Source organism: Oncorhynchus clarkii, chromosome 23 (genome assembly GCF_045791955.1).
Source record: "Oncorhynchus clarkii lewisi isolate Uvic-CL-2024 chromosome 23, UVic_Ocla_1.0, whole genome shotgun sequence".
NCBI lineage: Eukaryota > Metazoa > Chordata > Actinopteri > Salmoniformes > Salmonidae > Oncorhynchus > Oncorhynchus clarkii.
The window spans coordinates 744,378-766,485 of NC_092169.1; the positions used below are offsets into that span (position 1 = coordinate 744,378).

General features: G+C 41.3%; 1 protein-coding gene across 1 annotated transcript in view; it reads right to left on the minus strand.

Annotated features, from left to right (window-relative positions):
• The window catches only part of LOC139381891 (WDFY family member 4), a 158,879-nt gene that overhangs the window by 130,169 nt on the left and 6,602 nt on the right, over positions 1 to 22,108 (minus strand). The window contains exons 6-13 of the mRNA XM_071125743.1: positions 21,606 to 21,795; positions 10,024 to 10,213; positions 9,455 to 9,615; positions 7,878 to 8,110; positions 7,433 to 7,563; positions 1,840 to 1,955; positions 1,640 to 1,741; positions 1,211 to 1,401 (exon numbers count right to left, since the gene is read on the minus strand). Coding sequence (XP_070981844.1) covers positions 1,211 to 1,401; positions 1,640 to 1,741; positions 1,840 to 1,955; positions 7,433 to 7,563; positions 7,878 to 8,110; positions 9,455 to 9,615; positions 10,024 to 10,213; positions 21,606 to 21,795 — 1,314 coding nt within the window. The remainder of the gene's footprint in view (positions 1 to 1,210; positions 1,402 to 1,639; positions 1,742 to 1,839; positions 1,956 to 7,432; positions 7,564 to 7,877; positions 8,111 to 9,454; positions 9,616 to 10,023; positions 10,214 to 21,605; positions 21,796 to 22,108) is intronic.

The window sequence follows — 22,108 nt, forward strand, 5'->3', positions numbered from 1 at the left end:
ATCATTGATGGACAGTAATTTTCAAACCTTTCAAGCAGACTCAAGTCAGGACAGAGAGTAGACCACTCAAGAACACTCAACGCCTCTTGGAAAGTCATTGTAATTGCCGCCAAAGGCGCTTCCACCAAGTATAAACTATGGGGTGTGGGGACATACCCAATCAAGACATATTTTTATTTTTATTTTTTTATCCCTTTTTAGAATGATTTTTAAGGCAGCAAAATGTGAATCTGTGCAAGGGGTGTTTAGACTTTCACTAGGCACTGTGTAAACATTTTGAGTAATAATGTATAATGCATTCAATTGCCTCTCAATAAGTAAACAAAGCAAGATGCGAGCTTATCTCTTCCGTTCTATCCGGCCAATTAAACAATTAAAACAAGCAGGTCATGAAGGGATGAAAAATAGTCCTGACATAAATAAATAACAAAATCATAAATTATTTGGGGTAACCGTTGTTGAGGACTAAGCTAAATGTCATTAGCTTCATCTAATTTAGTGGTCTAATCCATCTGATAGGCAATGTGTGTGGCAGAACGCAGAGAGAAATGTGATTAACAAGAATTAGACTAATCACAATGGCTCTCAACACACGCCAAACCAGGTCACACTAAATCTGACTGCCACCTGCTTTAATCAAGTTAACACACATAGACACACTCGCGCACACACACTCACACAAACTCGTATACAAATACACACACTCGCACACACACCAAACACACAAACACCCCACCACCACACACACACACACCCATACACACACATATCGTCTGCGAGTTAGTACCCCTCTCATTCTGATCTATAAAAATAGACACGTACAGTAAGTCGCTAACTCACTTAGACCTAATCAGGTTTATCAGCCATTCTCTGATGTGATAGAGGTCCTAATCTTCATAGAGCTACAGCACAGGGCTGCAGGGGTAATCAAATAGCGCCCCGGCTAACAGCTAAACCTGTATCAGCTAATCAATCTGCATTTGTCTATAATGCAATAAAGCTCCTGGAGGATGGGATAACAAATTCACTGCCTTATTATGTTTTAAACATGTTACAATTTGTTAAAATTTGACGTGAAAATTAAATCTGCAGATTAGTCGAGACCCTCACGTGTTTTTGTTGGCTGTCGTTTCTCCTCATGCTTTAGCAAAATGTGTTTCTGACAACAATCCATAAAACATTAGAGAGAGATCAATGTCTGTGTGTGTACCTGCAGCAGGTCTTGTTTGAGCCCCAGCTCCTGTTGTGTAGAGGAACAGAGAGCTCCTATAGCCGTAGACATAAACTCGTCAGGGTTTATCTCTGACAGCTGCTCCAGGATGCTGAGGGTTGGTCCTCTGTACTGCTCCTCATCTAGAAATATCTTTATGTAGGGAACCATCCCAAGGTCACGGACTGACACTGAGAGAGCGGGAAAGAGAGAAAGCGAGAGAGCGGGGGAGAGCTGGAGAGTGATCGGGATGTGTGTACCTGATAGATTGTAGCATTTCTTTGGATAGACGCAGATATAAAAGCGAGGGGAGACAGATGAGAGTGAGAGGATGAGAGGAAAGTGGCTAGTGGTGGACCCAGGGATCGGACCAGTGCCTTTGGGGGCAATGTTGGTTGCACTACCGCTAGACCAGATTCCGACACTTACCTGTGTTTCTGATGGAGCGTAGGGTGAGGGCAGACACTACTGTGAGCATGCTGGTGGTGAGAGCTCTCTCATTGTCCTCTACAGCTGACTGATCTTGGGGACCTGACAGAGAGAGATGAGATCACTGTGAGGAAGAGAGAAGGGCTCTATAGGCTCTATATAAGACTATATGTGGTAACATCATTGTTACAATAACATACCTGCTCCTCTAGCCTTCCTGAGTATCTTGGCCCTCCTGCGTAGTTCTCCAAGCAGAAGTTCCAACAGACCTCCATCACTGAGAACCTCCGCTAGCAGACCACTACGCACTGTCAACCTGAAGAGGAATGGAAGAGATTTTGTATATTTTAAACTAAAGTAAAATCCAATCAAATTTGATTTGTCACATGCTTCGTAAACTAGTGTAGACTAACAGTGAAAAGCTTACCTTACCTTTCCCAACAATGCAGAGAGAAAAAAAGAGAAGTAATATAAAAATAATTACACAAGGTATAAATACGCAATGAGTAACTGGATATACAGTGCATTTGGAAGGTATTCAGACCCCTTGAATGTTCCACATTTTGTTACGTTTCAGCCTTGCCACGTCTACTCCCGCTCTCCCTCTCTGGCGCTCAATGTCGCAGGTCTACTAACCACCGGTCTTGGAAACCCATCTTTACGCACACCTGCGTCTCATCACCAGTCACACCTGGACTTACTCCCTGACTACTTACCCTTAATATAATATTTTTTTGTTATCAGTTATCAGGTAGTGTTGGTTATGTTTCTTTGTCAGACGTTTGTCTTATTTTGTATGTTTGTTCATATTAAACTCACTAACCGCACCTGCTTCTTGACTCCCTGCATCGACGTTACAGAATACTGCCTCAACATATGGAAGCATCAGTTAATCAGGACATCTCCCAGATAGTCAGTGAACAGGGACACTTACTTCGCCAACACTATGAACACCTGGCACAACTGGGGATGGCTATGGATGAGGTCCTCCACATTTTTCAACATCTCAACATTTCTGGAGGGGCGTCACCTCCAACAAGCGGAGGATTATCTACCACAAGTCAACCCAGCGTGCCAGCACCCCAGCCCATCCAACAGTCCACCCAGGTCAGCGATGCCCGTTTGTCCCTCCCGGACAAATATTACGGGTCTCCCTCCAAATGCCGTGGTTTCCTACTCCAGTGCTCCCTCTATTTCACTCATCAGTTGGGAGTTCCCACCACAGACAGGTCCAAGGTTGCCCCGGTTATTTCCCTGCTGACCGGACGGGCGTTGGAGTGGGCTATGGCCGTCTGAGAGAGAAGAGGATCTGGGTTCCTATGAGGGGTTCAGGGTCTTCCACCATTCACCGGAGGGCAGAGAGGACAGTGGCAGCATCCAGGGGATGGAATAATCCTGCGCTCTGCACCCTATTCAGAAGAGGATTGCGCAAAGAAGTCCAGACGGAGATGGCTTGCTGAGCCATTCGTCTGGATAACCTCCTTCGGGAGCGTCAGCAACCCCATCGCCTCTCTCCCTCCTTCGTTGACCGTTCTGCGTCAGAGCCTGAACCCATGGCCACAAGCCTCCCCGCGGCTGAGCGACGCCATCGGAGGCAGTTAGGGCTCTGTCCCTATTGCGGCCAGGAAGGGCACCAGCTTCAACGGTGTCTGGTAAGTCCCAACCCGGAATCCACGAGAGCAGAGGGACTTCCTGAGTTAGGCATGAGTACTCCATCATCATCACTGTCCGTCAAACCTTTTTCAGTATCGATTTCACTAGGAGGCGGTCCCTCATCTATTGTTTCTACAGCTCTAAAGGGTTCTGCTGACACAGGGAATTTTATTGACGAGACCTTTGCCTCCTCCCTGCACATCACCTCATATCCGCTCTCTTCTCTATTTCTGGTCCAAGCGTTGGATATACGACCATTGGGATCCGGCACTATTATGCACGTCACAGTTCCACACACCCTCACTGTGGGACCCAAGCACCAGGAAAACCTTTCCTTCCTCTTCACCTCCGCACCCATGCACAAAGTCATCATTGGCCTCCTGTGGCTCCAACTCCATAATCCCACCATCTCCTGGTCAGAGAGGAGGATTACCGCCTGGGGACCAGGATGTCGGAGGACCTGCTTTCCCTGTCCCTGTGTTTCCACATTGGTAAAGGGCCATGTGTGTGTCCGCCAGCTCATCAATCGGTCCTCCGCTCCGGAGGACCCAACAGGGGTTAGAGATTGGTTGCTGACCTGGGCACACACATCCCTCGCCTCTGGACGCCCAGGTGTCACCCGCACCACTCAATCCCTTTCTGAGAAATAATGGTGGCCCACTTTGGCACAGGTCGTTGCACACTATGTCAACTCATGTCAAGTTCAGTATGTACTCAATATAAATCTCACCGCACGCTCCAGCAGGAAAACTCCTTCCCCTTCCTGTGCCACAGCATCCCTGGTCTCATCTGTCAATTTCTTTAATCACTGATCTCCCCTTGTCTGATGGTTTCACCACCATTTTGGTGGTTGTGGACAGATTCTCAAAATCATGTAGTTTCATCTCTCTCTCTGGTCTCCCTAACGCTCTCCGGGTCGCTGAGGTACTGTTCCAGCAGGTCTTCCGGCACTTTCACCATCCGGAGGAAGGCTTTCATGGAGAAGCTGGGGTCACGGTCAGTCTCACTTCTGGGTACCAGCCTCAATCTAACGGGCAGGTGGAGATGATGAACCAGGAGCTGGGGAGGTTCCTGAGGATTCACTGCCAGGACCAGCAGGGGGAGTGGGCCCCATTCCTTCCTTGGGCTGAATACGCCCAGAATTAATTTGGACACTCCTCCACTAAGCTGACTCCCTTCCAGTGTGTTCTGAGTTATCAGCCGGCCCTGGCTCCGTGGAATCCGATCCAGACCGAACCTCCTGTGGTGGACGAGTGGTTCAGGTGCGCAGAAGAGGTATGAAACGATGCCCTCGTGAGATTTTAGCGCGCCATCCACCGTCAGTGAGGCTCCCGTGTTCCATCCTGGTGATCGTGTCTGGCTCTCCACCAGGAACCTCTCGCTCTGCCTGTCCTCTAAGAAGCTGAGTCCCTGGTTTGTGGGGCCGTTCAAGGTCCTCCGGAGGGTCAACGAGGTAACTTACAGATTACAACTCCCCAATAACTATTGGATCTCACCTTCTTTTCATGTTTCCCTCCTCAGACCAGGGGCCCCTGACCCCTGGCTGATGCCGTCCCCCACAACAAACCTCCGCCTCCCTTGGACATTGAAGAGAACCCTGCCTATACCGTCAAATCACTTCTGGACTCCCGACGTTGTGGGAGTACCTGATGGACTGGGAGGGGTACAGTCCAGAGGAGCGGTGCTGGGTTCCGGTGGACGACATTCTACATCCCAACATCAGGACGGCGTCGTTCTGCGGAGGGGGGTGGGGGTACTGTCAGGTCTACTCCCACTCCCCCTCTCCGGCGCTCGACGTCGCCGGTCTACTAAGCACCGGTCCTGGCAACCCATATTTACGCACACCTGCATCTCATCATCAGTCACATCTGGACTTAATTACTCGCTGATGCCCTTTATATGGCACTCTTTTGTTATCAGTTATCAGGCAGTTTTGGTTATGTTTCCTTGTCATACGTTTCTCTTGTATTGTATTGTGCTATGTTGGTTCATATTACACTCACTAACTGCACATGCTTCCTGACTCCTTGTGTCGACGTTACACTTATTCAAAAATGTATTAAATCATTTTTTTCCCTCATCAATCTACACACAATACCCCATAATGATGAAGGGAAAACAGATTCTCAGTTTTTTGCCAATGTATTAAAAACAGAAATACCTTATTTACATAAGTATTCAGAACCTTGCTATGAGAATCGAAATTGAGCTCAGGTGCATCTTGTTTCCATTTTTCATCCTTGAGATGTTTCTACAACTTCATTGGAGTCCACCTGTGGTAAATTCAATTAATTGGACATGATTTGGAAAGGCCCACACCAGTCTATATAAGGTCCCACAGTTGACAGTGCATGTCAGAGCAAAAACCGAGCCATGAGATCGAGGAATTCTCTGTAGAGCGACGAGACAGGATTGTGTGTGTCGAGGCACAGGCTACCAAAAAATATCTGCGGCATTGAAGGTCCCCAAGAACTCCCTCATTCTTAAATGGAAGAAGTTTGGAATCACCAAGACTCTTCCTAGGGCTGGCCACCTGGCTAAACTGAGCAATTGGGGGAGAAGGGCATTCTTCAAGGAGGTGACCAAGAACCCGATGGTCACTTTTTTTATATATATTTATTTTTCTCCCCAATTTCATGTCATCCAATTGGTAGTTACAGTCTTGTCCCATTGTTGCAACTCCTGTACAGACTTGGGAGAGGCGAAGGTCGAGAGCCGAGCGTCCTCCGAAACACAATCCAACCAAGCTGCACTACTTCTTGACACAATGCCTGCTTAACCCGGAAGCCAGCCGCACCAATGTGTCGAGGGAAACACCACACACCTGGTGACCATGTCAGAGTGCATTGTGCCCGGCCTTCCACAGGAGTTGCTAGAGCGCGATGGGACAAGAACATCCCTGATGGCCAAATCCTCCCCTAACCCGGATGACGCTGGGCCAATTGTGCGCAGCCCCACGAGTCTCCCTGTCGTGGCCGGCTGCGACAGAGCCTGGACTCGAACCAGGATCTCTAGCGGCACAGCTAGCACTGCGGTACAATGCCTTAGACCACTGTGCTACTCGGGACGCCCGATGGTCACTCTGACAGAGCTCCAGAGTTCCTCTGTGGAGATGGGAGAACCTTACAGAAGGACTCCACCAATCAGGCCTTTATGGTAGAGTGTTCAGACAGAACAAACTCCTCAGAAAAAGGCACATGACAGCTCACTTGGAGTTACCAAAAGGCACCTTAGTAGGCACCTCTAGTCTGATGAATCCAAGGTTGAACTTTTGTCATTATGGGGTATTGTGTGTAAATTGATGAGAAGAACAACAACAATTTAATAAATGTTTAAATAAGGCTTTAACGTAACAAAATGTGGAAAAAGTCAAGGGGTCTGAATACTTTCTGAATGCACTGTATACTGTAAAAAAGTACTATAAATATACACTCAGTGGCCAGTTTTTTAGGTACACCACCCCATTCACTAAAATGGTTTACTCATACAGACAGAGAGTCACGTGGCTGTGGTTATATAAAGTAGGCAGACAGGCATCGAGGCATTCAGTTACTGTTCGATTGAACGTTAAAATTAGCAAAACGAGTGACCTAAGCGACTTTGAGCGTGGTATGATGCTCAAAGTCAGCTGTATTCCTGTGGGCGAAAAAAAGATAATTGATGAGATTGGTCAAAGGAGAATGGCAAGACTCACGCAAGCTCTCAGGCGGGACATAAACAGGCAATTAACAGCGCAGGACAACAGTGGTGTGCAGAACGGCATCTCGGAACACACAACTTGTCGGTCCTTGTCACGAATGGGCTATTACAGCAGATTAAGAGGCTCCAGTGGGCACGCGATCACCAACACTGGACAACTGAGGCATGGAAAAACATTGCCAGGTCCGATTGCTTCATGCTGATGGCTGGGTCAGGATTTGGCGTAAACAGCATGAGTCCATGGCCCCATCCTGCCTGGTGTCAACAGTACAGGATGGTGGCGTAATGGTGTGGGGAAGTGTACCTAATGAACTTTCCACAGAGTGCATATTGTATCATCCCAGTCATAGAGTCATTTATAAAATAATCAATGTGTCTTATACTGGGGACGAATCCAATTTAACCTTTGGGGATCAATAAAGATTATTCTTAAATTTAAACCTGTGGAAGCAGCCGAGGGCAGCCACTCCAAACTGTGCCCCTCCGGCCACGGCCCCTGCCCAGCCCTGCTTCAGCACCGCCTGCACCGCACGCACAGCCTCGTGGGGGATGTAATTAAGATGGAATGCCACCTGGACAGACACATTAACAGGATAGTTCAGTCAGTAGTGGTGAATCAACAGATAAGTTATTTACCAAATTATCAATTGCGGAATTAATTCAACATAACGGACATATGGAGTCATGGATGGAGAACTATAAATGTAAAGCTTGTTAAGGGGATAGCTTCCTTGAATGACAGGACATTGATAGATTCTGATGCAGATTTTGTGTGTATGTACTTAACAAGTGAAGTTACCTTGTGTGCATGCAAGTGTGTGTGCTTGTGCACGCATGTGTGTGTATGTGCCTACTTGCCCACAGGTGCATGTGTCACTCAACCCACCATCTCTAACATAGAGAAGAACAGTCTGTGTACAGGAGGTGGTTTCTTCGAAACACACTGAGCTAGCTGAGCCAGTGATTGAACAGTCCACTCTAACAGGAAGAAGTTGGCCCTGTTCCATGACCACACAGTCCTGATGGTGCTTAGGATCTGGCTGCAGAAAACACAGTCCTCTGACCGCTGGAAGGAACCCTGGAGCAAACGGAACGCTGATAGGTTCCTTACCGCAGAGCCTGGAAGGACAGGGGTTAAAAATGAGTGAAAAAAAATACATTATTGTGGGAATCTCAAAAGTACTAAGTGCCTTAATCCTCTCATCATCTCCTTCCTGTAATTTGCTCAAAACTGAGAACACATCATAGGAAAATATTTTTGTGCAGACCCTCTGCACTGCGTCTAATGACACAAGGATAGAAAGCCTGAAGCAGAAGGTTAACTAGGCTCAGATAGAAACAGATATGTAAAAGTGTAATAAACTAGGAGCAGTGTTTCCCCTAGGTCGAAGAAGAGAGACAGACACCCCAAAAAAAGGTTCAGTCAATGAGGATTTGTTTCACATAGAAAGACACTGGCTGGGCTGGTTAGTTATAGTGCCTATGACCACTATCCCTACCTGGAAAAATATGTTTGTTTTGTGTTTGATGTTGACTGAGAAGGGGACCGGAAATACATTCCTGTGCAGCTGACAAAGTAATATCAATGTGAAAATAATCTTATGGCATACTCAAAGGTCAATTTAAGCAAAGTTATGTTTTAGTTTAGGAACCATTTATCATATTTTGCTCAATTCCATAGAGGAATGACGGTTGAACAATTAACTCACAAATAACCTAAACAGGAGAAAATAACCAAGGGAATCGAGTTACGCTCACATAGATTGATAGATAACGAATGTGTTAAGTTGCATAAAAACATTGGGAAAACATCATTATCAGGACGGATAAAGTTTGGAAGCACAGCATTGTCAGAATATTCCGAGATGGTCTTAGATTTAGGAGCGGGGACATGGATATGTTTGTGGTAAATAAATATATAAGTAGTTTGTAATAAGATTAATTTTCACCTGTAATGAAAATCATATCACAGACAAATAAGATCATCCTAAAATACCCTTGTCTCAACGCTGGTGAGAGAGGTGCTCCTGTAGGTGATATATGGGCTCTCTCTCTGTGTGTGTGTGTGTGTGTGTGTGTGTGTGTGTGTGTGTGTGTGTGTGTGTGTGTGTGTGTGTGTGTGTGTGTGTGTGTGTGTGTGTGTGTGTGTGTGTGATAGATGGGTAGCCTCTGTGCGGTGGTGTTTTATGAATGCAGTGTGTCTGTTAACAGAGTTAGGACTGCAGACACTTCATCATCTTGGACATAATCACCTCATGGCTCCTGTTAACCTGAGAGGTGGAGCAAGGGAGGGGAGAAGGAGACTGTTTGGGGAGTATAAGGGAAGAGTGTGGGAAGGGGTAGAGAAGTGTTTGGAGGTGGGAGGCACACAAGGTTTCCCAGTAACCCACCTACATTTGTTCTTGAAAAGTGTGGGGGAAACGGGGGCAGGAGGGGGCAGAATAAAAGGAAGTGTTTTCTTACCTGTGGTGAGTGAGGGGTCAAACTTGAAGCCAGGTGGCTGAGGGTTGGTGACACAGAGCGCCACCTTCAGCTCTGACCTCCCAAACAGACACAAAGACGCTAGCAGAGATAACAGGTCCTCTACTGGACCAAACTCCTCCGCAGGCACACCCTCCTCACACCTGCCATTGTGAAAAATTGGAAATTAATGGCACGGAGAGAGTGTGGAAGAGACACAGTAAAGGGTCTAGATATAAAGTGAAAGATAAAATATTATTTGTAGCCATATATCTGTAAGCAGACAAACTGCAGAGACATAAATAGCATTGTGTTGTGGGCAGAATTGGCTTTAACCCAAAAATAAATCAAATTACATTATGTCTGTTGCACGCACCTTTATTCCTGGAAGCCATATTTCCAAGAAATCTGAATAAGTTCCCCTACTGACGCTTTAAATAAAGACAGATGTTTTTACTCTGTCCCCCTCCCTCCCACCTTTAAACACTCCCTTTCTCTCCCTCACCATCATCCTTCCTCACCCTCTCTTTCTCCTTCAATTCCCTCCCCCCATCTCCTTCTCTCTAACTCACCGGGTCATGATGGCCTGTAAGACAGTGTATCCATCGTTATTTTCAAGCTCGGTGAACAGAGCAGGGTTGAGCTGGTAGGAGTCTCTGATGAAGCTGAACACTGTGACAGCCACCTCAGCTAAGACTGGAGCTGGGGCACGATCACTGATACGCTGCAGGTTCTGAATACAGATACGCACACAGTTCTTAGCTGAGGAGAGAGTGGAGAAATAGAATATATATATATATATATATATATATATATATATATATATATATAGAGAGAGAGAGAGAGAGAGAGAGAGAGAGAGAGAGAGAGAGAGAGAGAGAGAGAGAGAAAGGGAGAGAGAGAGAGAGAGAGCAGGGGTTACAGGGTCTATGAATCATACATTGAGTAAATCAAGTATTTAACCATAAAAATACACACCAGACACATTGCCTGAATGCCTTCACCATCACCAAAACAAATCACCCATCATCACCAAAACAAACTGATAATTATCACCAAAGCAAACTGCTCATCATCACCAAAACCATAGCATTAAATAAAACACTAGCACAGTATTATTATTATATTGATTATATTCCAGGCTGTATCACAACCTGCTGTGATTGGGAGTCCCATAAGGCTGTGCACAATTGGCCCACGGTCGTCCGGGTTAAGGTTTGGCCGGGGTAGGCCATCATTGTAAATAAGACTTTGATCTTAACTGGCTTGCCTAGTTCTTGACGCACCCATCCCGTTAGCGGGATCATTTTCATCAACACTCACTGAATTGCAGGGCGCCAAATTCAAATTAAATTACTAAACATATTTAATTTTCATGAAATCACAAGTGCAATATAGCAAAACACAGCTTAGCTTGTTGTTAATCCACCTGGTGTGTCAGATTTCAATACAGCTTTTCGGCAAAAGCATAACAAGCGTTTATGTAAGAACATCTCTCTCAGTAGACAAAATATTACAAACACCTAGCAGCCAAGTAGATTGGTCACGAAAGTCAGAAAAGCAATAGATTAAATCACTTACTTTTGATGATCTTCGGATGTTTGCACTCACGAGACTCCCAGTTACAAAATAAATGTTCCTTTTGTTCCATAAAGATTATTTTTATATTCAAAAAACCTCCATTTGTTTGGCGCATTATGTTCAGAAATCCACATGCTCGAGCAGTCATGACATCGCAGAAGAAAATTCCAAATAGTATCCGTGATGTCCACAGAAACATGTCAAACGTTTTTTATAATCAATCCTCAGGTTGTATTTAAAATATATAATCGATAATATTTCAACCGGGACTCTCGCTTTTTCAATAGAAGAGGGAGAGACAATGGCTGCCCCACTCTGTTGCGCAAGCAAAACACTGACACAATGTTATCTTTCTCGCTCATTTTTCAAAATAAAGCCTGAAACTATGTCAAACGACTGTTGGCACCTTGAGAAAGCCATGGGGAAAGGAATCTGTTTGATATCCCTTTAAATGGAGCGAAGGCAGGCTATGGAACATGGAGCTTTCAAAATAAAAGACACTTCCTGGTTTGATTTTCCTCAGGGTTTCGCCTGCAATATCAGTTCTGTTGTACTCACAGACAATATTTTGAGTGTTTTCTATCCTAATCTGACAATTATATGCACATTCTAGTTTCTGGGTCTGAGAAATAGGCAGTTTCAAATGGGTATGTTTTTTAGCCAAAAACGAAAATCCTGCCCCCTACACTCAAGAAGTTTTAATTAAATAAAGGTTAAATAAAAAATAAAAATAGAGTGGCACTATTATTGCTTGAAGGGCATTCTAGAGCGTGCATTATTTTCCTCTAACGGCCGGTATATCAGCACGGTAGAATTCAATGGCTATTTCAATCTTACATGTTCAATGTTTGAGCTATTTTTGAAAGCAAAAGTTGAATTGTAAACATTGTTGACATTGTTGAATTCGATTTTCATAATAGCAAGCTAGGACTGATGGTAAGGTTAGCTAAACTAGCAAGTCTGTTTGTTTGGTTACCAAGGCAACTATTGTAGCTACTGTATCTAGTAAACTTGCTAGCTACTTCAGTGGATGTTGAACACATTTCTTGTGGGAAATGTGTTACATTATAGCCATGGTATAAAAAGGATAATCAACTATGGGCTCTAGGGGCTATGCATTCTATGGGAAAATAAGCAGCTCTGTGGAAGGTAAATTCCGTTTCACTCCACTAGCGCGTTGCGGAACACATTTCGCACATTCCTGATTTTCCATAGAATGCATAGCCCCTCGTTGATTATCCCTTACATATGTCCTCCATGACCAAAACAAACTGATAACGATCACCAAAACAAACCAGACAACGGTCATGTTCTGTGCTCTGGGCTGTGTATGGGAACAGCTAAGTAGATAATGAGGTCTGAGTGGATATCATGTGAATGTCTACTTCTGTGTTTATCATGAGACCTGGGGCTCTGGTGACTGCTGCTTATCTTTACCCACGTTCCTGAGAGAGGAAAATCATCCCATCAATAAGGTGAGTGGTCTTAAAGTTCTGGTGATTACTGCATCCCAGCAAACTGGGAACATTCCTATAACATTAGCTAAGATTCCCATTAAGTTCTAGTATCGTTTGTCCAACAACCACCACAGAAAATTCCTCAAAAGTTCTCATTAGGTTTCCCGTTTACGTAATAACACAATGTACCAGTAATGTTTTATCAGAAAACCAAAATTGGTTCTGTGAAAGTTCCTAGAACATTTGTTAGGTCGCAGCAAATGTTCTCATAACACAAAAACTGTTCATTTGTGGTGATGATTTATAGAATGTTTGTATAAAACTGATGTTGGAAGAACGTTTCTATAACCCAATTAACCTCTAAAAGTCTAAGTCGTCTAAGCTAACATATGGAATTGTTTTTAGATGGTTCAATATTTAGATGGTTCAAAATTCAATATTTTCTCAAATAATAACAACAATAAAAAATAGATACCTAAATGGGTCTTAAAATTCCAAATCAAATAGCAAAATGATCCATAGTCTTACCATTATGTTTCATTAGGTTGTGGTAACATTGCGGGGACGTGACAAGAGGTATATTTTCAAAACACAAAAACTGTCCAGTTGTACTGATAATATTTGTATCAGGGTGCACAAAACAGTCCTTTGATGTTGCAAAAATGTTGACAGAAAAGCCTTTAAAGGTTCCCAGAACATGTAGTTAGGTTGTATGAACAGTGTAGGTACATTACAAGAGATAGGTTCCCAAAACACAAAATATGCTCAGTTGTGATAACATTTTTCTAGGCAAGTCAGATAAGAACAATTTATTACGTACAATGATAAGAACAAATTATTATTTACAATGACGGCCTGCCGGGGAACAGTGGGTTCAGGGGTAGAACCACAGATTTTTACCTTGTCAGCCAGGGGAAATGATCCAGCAACCCTTTGGTTACTGGTCAAATTCGCTAACCACTAGGATACCTGCCGCCCCAGGTTGCACAGGACATTCCCTTAATGTTGTAAGAATGAAATTAGTCCGTTTTTATGATGTTCTTATCATATTTGTTTTAGGTTTAATATATTATTCCATTGATGTTCAATCAATATACATTTTACCTTGTCTTGGAGGTTTGTTACTCAAAACATTTCAAGAACATTTATAAAATGATATATTTACGTTTGACCTAATACTACCACACATTCGCCGCAAGCGAAAGCTGATTGGAATACATCCCCATTCATTTTCTCTCCAGATTTTTTTTCAATTTGCATTTGAGGACAGTATTGTAGGTGATAGAGACACATGGCATTTTAATTTAATTTATAGGACATTTGAATAGAATTTTATCATACAAACACAACCATATTTTTTACACTTCATATGTTGATAACCTGCACATGATTTAATTCATAGGACATTTGAACAGAATTTAATCATATAAACACAACCATATATGTTACACTTATGCTGACAAGCTGCACATTATTTAATTCATAGGACATTTGAACATAATTTATTCCCGCAATCTTTAACCAATGTTTAACCAGGTCTTTTATCCTCTGCTCCACAAGGGACCACATTTTTTTTAATCAGTATATAGCAATGGCAGTATGGTCAATCAGCAATTATATGCTTCCTTTTTAGTCTTCTTAGACATAACAAACCCATCGCAATACTGGTAACTAGATTATTCACCATCAATCACTTCACCCATCCTCTTTATATGCTGTATACTTCTGGGCCCATATTTACAAGGTATCCAAGACTATGAGTGCTGATTTCGGGTTTCACTTTTGCTTTTCAGATCATGAAAAATAAGCCAGTGGGGACCATATCAATCATCTCAAAGTAGGAATTATATAGACAAAGTGAATACTTTGTAGGCACACCTTTAGCAGCAATTACAGCCGTGTCTCTTTTAAGGTAAATCTCTTAAGAGTTTTGCACATCTGGATTATACAACATTTTCCCATTATTGTTTTTAAAATTCTCCAAACTCTGTCAATTTGACTGTTGATCATTGCTAGACAGCCATTTCCAAGTCTTGACATAGATTTTCAAGCTGATTTAGGTCGAAATTACAACTAGGCCACTCAGGAACATTCAATGTCATCTTGGTAAGCAACTCCGGGGAGATTAGGCCTTGTGTTTTAGGTTATTGTCCTTCTGAAAGGTGAATTCATCTCCCAGTGTCTGTTGGAAAGCAGACTGAACCAGGTTTTGCCGGTGCAAATAGCTGTACTCCATTTATTTTTATCCCCAAAAACTCCTTAGCCCTTGCCAATGACAAGCATACCCTTGATGCTGCCACCATCATGCTTGAAAATTATGTGTTGTGTTGGATTTGCCCCAAACACTTTGTATTTAGGACAAAAAATGCATTTCTTTGCCACATTTTTTGCAGTATTAATTAAGTGCCTTGTTGCAAACAGGATATATGTTTTGGAATATTTTTATTCACTCTGTCATTTAGGTTAGTATTGTGAAATACCTAAGCAGTTTCCTTCCTCTCCGGCAACTGAGTTAGGAAGGACGCCTGTATCTTTGTAGTGATTGGGTGTATTAATACACCATCCAAAGTGTTGTTAATAATTTCACCATGCCCAAATGGATATTCGGCACCTGCTTTTTATATTTTTACAAATCTACCAATCGGTACCCTTCTTTGCGAGGTATTGAAAAACCTCCTTGGTCTTTGTGGTTGAATCTGTGCTTGAAATTCACTACTCGATCGTGGGAACTGACATATAATTGTATATGTAGGGTACAGAGACGGGGTGTCATTCATAAATTATGTTAACCACTACTATTGAACACGGAATGAGTTCATGCAAATTGTGTGATTTGTTAAGCACATCTGAACTTATTTAGGCTTGCCATAACAAAGGGGTTGAATACTTATTGACTGAAGACATTTCAGCACTATGTTTTTATTCATTTCATACATTTTCTCCAAACAAAATTCCACTTTGACGTTATGGGGTATTGTGTGTAGGCCAGTGACACAAAATCTCAATTTAATACATTTTAAATTCAGGCTGAAACACAACAAAATGTGGAAAAAGTGAGGGGTGTGAATACTTTCTGAAAGCACTGTATAAAGAGGATGGTGAAGTGATGGTGAATAACACAGTTACTGGTATTTTCCTGGGTTAGTTATGTCTAATAAGGTTAAAAATGAAGCATGGAATTCCTGATTGACCATACTGCCATGGCTATATACTGAGAAAAAAAACATTTAGGGTTCAAACCTCATGTGTCAACATATGATGTGTAAAAAATATGGTTTTGTTTATATGATTAAATGCTGTTCAAATGTCCTATGAATTAAATAATGTGCAGTTTGTCAATATACAGATGTCGGATCTTAACTTGATCATTCTTGTTGCAGAGAATTTTCTTGTTGCATCATCAGGAAATTCTATTGAGCCTTGTGATTCCTTGAAAATGAGCAGTTATCTTTCTCTCCATACAGGGGCAGTTGAGTCATTGGGATCAAGCCTGCTATCAAAATAATATTCTCGTTCGCTCCAACACTAGGCTTAGGTCCTATTACTGCAACCTTCAAATGTGCAAAAATGTATCTTAAATGCAGCCATACACATCAACCACCATCGTTATATATATATTAATATCACAAGATAGATATTGGTTTCCACTAAGCTACGACATACAAGTGTGAAGTGTATCCTAAGGTTACGAATGAACTGTCCAAATTTAGTTTAGTCGTGGCCTGGTGTGGTTTAGTGGTTAGGGCCGCTGCCTTCAGTGTGTAAATATAGCCTTACTGTGATGGCGTTGTCGTGTTACCGATTTACTTGATTTAGTTACACATTTCAAATATGGACAGTCCAGGGATATTTTACCCCTGATATTGATAAGAAATTACCATATCAAACACTTTTGGATATACATAAATAGGAAACAAATAAAATAATAACAACAGGCTACACCAACAGTTTTAATTTATATAAGTTGTCTGGTAAATTGCTATAGTATATTAGCCGTGGTAAACGCATAAATTATTTATTTATTTTGTACGAAATGCTTGTCAAATAGATAAATGGCCCTTAGTCTGTTAAAAAAATTACTTAGTTGTTCCAATGACAACACCAACCAGAGTACAAACATATCTTGAAAGACTTTGGTTGCAAGCAGGACTAAGGAAGAGAAGAAGAGGCGAATAAGCCCAATGCGTTTCTATGGGCTTAATATGCAGACCTAAACTTCTCGCCTGCCTTCCTGCCTTTGGGAAAACAACTCCCATTGTTAGAGACATGAGCATCTTGTCATTATATACATATCTTTGACTAAGGCGTATGGTGGAATAATTGCAAGATTATGTTAAAATACTTCTATTGCATAAAATGGTTGTTTTAGTCAACAGAATAGGGTATTCTTAACTATTGTGTGTGTGTTCTACTGAGGATGGGCCTCTGGGAGATAACACTGACAGGAGATTTACGATGTCTTTTGGGTGATAAAACCTAAAGAACATTCCAGAGCATGGGTTAATGTTTCTGTTCTATACCGTACCAGGGAGAGATGGTTTCAGTTTGGAGTCGGAAGGCCAGACACTGGTCTATACAATGAAAACTGTTGACACAGCAGATACTGTCCGCTATGTATTATAGGTATCTTTCATACAGATCTTAACCTTGTGACCAATTCTATATATCTGTTGTTCGTCATCTTGGTTGAAAGGGGTGTATCGTGGCTATAAAAGACCTTTGTACTTTTGTCTCACCGCTCTCAACGAATCATCAGAGACGGTGATTCGTCGACCAGCCGCCGCTATTGCAAAGCTCTCACTATTAAAGATTTAGTTTAAGTATAACTCTGACTTGTGTGATAAGTTTGTCTCTCCTCATTTGATAGTAAAGAAATTAACCACCACAGGTATCACTGACATCAGCTTTTAGGGAGCGGTAATGAGGTGACCTATAATGGTTGAAATTGAGCCGGTGATAATCTAGTGCCATCAATGGTTGCAATTGGCCCTTTGTTAATTCATCATATTCCAATAGTCTACATTTTGTAGAATACCCATTAACCTATCCATTGTCACATAATGAAAGGTGTGAAAACTGATAGTAGGCAATCGTTTGTGTTTCCCTGGCTTGATGAGTTGATGAGCTGATTTGGGCTATCAGATGATTGACAGATGTAGGCCTACTGTGGAACAATAAGCTTTCTTCCAGTGTGGATGCATGCACACATTTTATATATATAATTTGCAGAGGTGGGTTGAGTACTGAAAATCTGTACTAAAATAAAAGTACTATTACTTAGATTGAAATGAACTCAAGTAAAAGTAGTCCGCTTAAGAAACTACTCAAGAAAGAGTAAAAAAGTATACGGTCAGAAAACTACTTAAGTACTAGTTACACATTTAGTTTGGTAATTGTTTACAACTTCTGGTAAACTGTGATAGCAAACAAAAACAACAACTTAGTGCAATTGATTTGACATTAATTTATTATTTAAGCCTGCCAGCACCATCTTTTAGTGTCCTCCAGCACAGATAGTTGCCAATGAAGACTAACATTAAACAAAGTCCGTAGACTGTACAGTTTCAATTACAATTCAATCAAAGTTAACTTAATATCTGTCATTGTGCTCAATTTAATAAACAGGTAAATGTTACTCGAGACATTGTAATAATTTTACAATTTCAATATTATTCATTTTAAAATCATTTCACAATATAATTTAAAGTACATGTGATGGTGAACGTTTACTAAAAAGATTTACAACAAGTGTGATTTTTCAAGGAGGATCCGGTAAGCGTTACAACAGTCAAACAAAAATCTATATCGAATATTCACTATCAGTCATGTTACTAGTATGTAAATCAGACACATTTCAGCATGGAATTAAACATCATTCAGGTAAGAATCATGTGAGTAATAAATAATCAAATAGTGCCGTTATCAATTGCCATTGTCAACTCAATTATATTTTTAATGTACACTAGAATTTACCCTCCATCCTCCTCCTCTTCCAAACCTCTCCTTTCCACTTTGAAGGGTATTTTATTTTCTTGGCTGGCCCATTCTCCCACCCCTCGGTTGTGTCGCTACAAGCTCTAAATAAAAAGACACACACAAAAAAATGTATTTCTAGTTTAAGGCTCAAAAAACGTACTGAGATGATACACTGACTGTATGACAGATGTGCTTATAGGCCTTGTCATAAAAACAGAATGACATTTAGACACACACAGAGTGAGAGAGTGCAATGGGCAGTGGGAGGATGCTGCGCTGGACTGAGCAGTTGATCAAGCTAACATTAGCTAGCTACCTGGATGACACTGCAGCTAGCTAGTTTAGCCAGCTTATATCTAGTGGCAACCTAATGTGATAGCTAGTTACCTATTGCCACAAACATCTGATTAATCTGTTCACACTTTATGCCAATGACAAGGTGGCTAGTTAGCCAACAAGCAGATCATTTATTTTCACTTGCCCTCAAAACACAATATAAACAGCAGAATTATAATACCAAACATGAATAAAGTCCAACTTACCTCTGATCCAACTTACCTCTGGCTAAGAACCAATGAACAAAAATATCCTCAGGAGTGAAGACCTGCACTTCCCTTCAAGAGCCTTGGTGGAGATACAGGGTTTGACGAACAACTTTGAGAGCTGTGATGGAAATTTTTAATTTCCACGACAGAGCCAAATGATTTAAGAGTTTTGATGACAAGCTATTTTGAATACATTTCATTGGTCAAGGGGTCATGAAACTTGAAAAGGAGAATCAATAGTATACATTCACGCAAAAAATTTAAATCATCAAAAGTGGAGTTGTGAGGTTTTCATTCGACAGCGACAATATAATAATATAAATCTATGTAACTGAAGTTATTTGGTAAAATGTCATGGAGTAAAAATTAATTAATTTCCTTTAGAAATTACTTGAGTAAGAGCACTCAGTACAACCCACAGAGCGTAACTAGTACTAGTTCCACAAAAAAATTCTAATGGCAGTGAGTTAGATTCGAACCCATGCCGACTCTGGCATATGAGTGTCAGGGTCACCAGCTGTAACCAGTGGACCACACAGGCACTGAAGAAACCAACACCTTATTCAGCCTATTGGTTGCATTGAACATATAATAAAACAATTTATACAAATAAAAAAAAATCCCCTAATGAAAGATACATGTACCCCCTACAAATATGCACATTTTTCATAATCCACATGAGATGCGCTGTAACCTGCACGTAGCCTAAGTAGACTACTTGAACTAACGCCCAGTGGACCTGTAGTCTAAGTTATTGTAAAGCCTATAAACACCATACACCATTCCCCAGCTGCCCCCCCCCCCCCGGGCAATTCTAAATATTCAATATTCATTCAAATCCTCCTGCTGCTGCATTACTTTCCTTCTGCGACAAAAAAGGTCAAATTAAGATCTGACATCAGATCATCATCGACAATACATTCCTCAAATGTTAAATACTATTAAATATGGAGAGAAACATCATTGTTTCTTATGCTTTATGGAGCTACAAATTCGCATGCTGAGAATGTTGTGGTTATACAGATGTTGGATCTTAATTGAGCCAGTTGGCTACAGCAGGAAAATCATCCTGTGGCTACAGGAAATGTCAATTTTTATGTTCATTATAATTAATGGACATTTTTGTAGGGGTTGATAAATGGTTCATTAGGGCAAATAAAGTCAGACATTTCAAAGTGGAAATTACAAACTTAAGAAGCCTTTTTAAAACTCAAATACACTACAAGTTTGCATTTCCTGTAGTGCTGGAAAATTCTCAGCAACAAACGAGTGATAATATTAAGATCCTACATCTGTATTAGGTAAAACTTAAATATACAATTTTCTAAATGTTCTTGAAATGTTATGAGGACCTCCAAGACCAGGTAAAATGTATATTGCGCGAACATAAATTGAACATTATGTTGAATCTAAAACAAATATGCTATGAACAGCATAAAAATGTATTTAATTCTTACAGCATTAAACATTGTATGAATGTCATCACAACTGAGCATATTTTCTGTTTTGGAAACCTATTTATTGTATTGTACCCACACTGTTCCCACAACCTCATTAAATATTCTGGGAACCTTTAAAGAACTCAGAAAGGCTGTTCTGTCAACATTCTTGCAACATCAAAGGATTTTTTTTTGCACCCTGATACAAACATTATCTGAATGTCAGCACAACTAAACAGTTTTAGTGTTTTGGGAACCTATCTCTTGTCATATCTTCACAATATTCCCACAAACTAATTAAATATTTTATTAACTTTTAAAGGACAGAAAAAATGTGTTTTGGGAATGTTCTTGCAACATCAGGCAAATGTTTTTTTGCAACCTGATAGAAATATTGTAATAATGTTTGTGTTTTGGGACCATATCTCTTGTCATGTCCACATGATATTTCAACAACCTAATGAAACATTATGTGAATGTTTTTCTGCACCCAAAAATAAACATTGTAGAATCATCCACCCAACTGGACAATTTTTATGTTTTGGGAACATATCTAATGTGATGTCCACACATTGTTCTCGGCAGACTGTTCCCACAACCTAATTAATCATTCTGGGAACCTTTAAAGAACAGAATAAATGTTTTCTAGGAGCGTTGTTGCAACATCAGGTGAATGTTTTATACAAATATTCTATAATCATCACCACGACTGGTCAGTTATTTTGTTATGAGAACATTTGCCATGACCTAAGGAATGTTGGAACTTTCACAGAACCAATTTTGATTTACATCACTGATGGGAAAAATATCCAACCGATAATTGAAGCTAAACTGATATAGACTCACTACCACTCTCAATTGAGGAATTGTATGTTGCAATCAAACACCAGCATTGCATTGATTAGGAAAACATTTAAAAAATAATGATAATAGGAAATGGCCATTATCAGATCATGTTGGTTGACTCTGATGATAATGTCAGCCCTTTCTTCTCAACTCAACTCCTGTTCAATATCTACCTGAGAACCATGTTTGTTGTTTTGAGCATAGTGGTTGCAACAACAAGCTTGTGGGTTTGATTCTTGCATGGGCCACTAATACTGAATATATTAGTGTAACTGACTACTAAAATTAGAATTTTTGCACTTCAGCTCACCCTGTAGGAAGGGGACGGTATTGGGTGTCTTAGCAGCAGAGACAGCTCTGAGAACACGTGATGCCTGGTGCCTCCAGGGGGCACTAGTCTGGTCGTGTAGTGATGTGAGCGAGATGATCAGACACTGCAACTCCTCAGTCTCCACCATCTCCTCCACACTGGAAGTGTGACAGCACAGCTGTAACAGGACCTAAGGAGGAGAGGAGGTTAGGGGTTAAGTGCCTTGATCAAGGTCACATGACAGTAGGTAGCACACTGTATATTAATAATAATATACATAATTTAGCAGACGCTTTTATACAAAGCAACTTAGTAATGTATGCATACCTTTTTTTTTACATATGTTTGGACCCGGGAACCAAACCCACTATTGTAAGCGCCAAAGTGCCATAACTGAGCTACAATGGACCACCTGAGATTCTATTGCCAGCACTGTTCACTATGGACTGATATTCTCTATCAGCACTGGGATTCGAACAGACAACCATGATCTTACTGGCCAG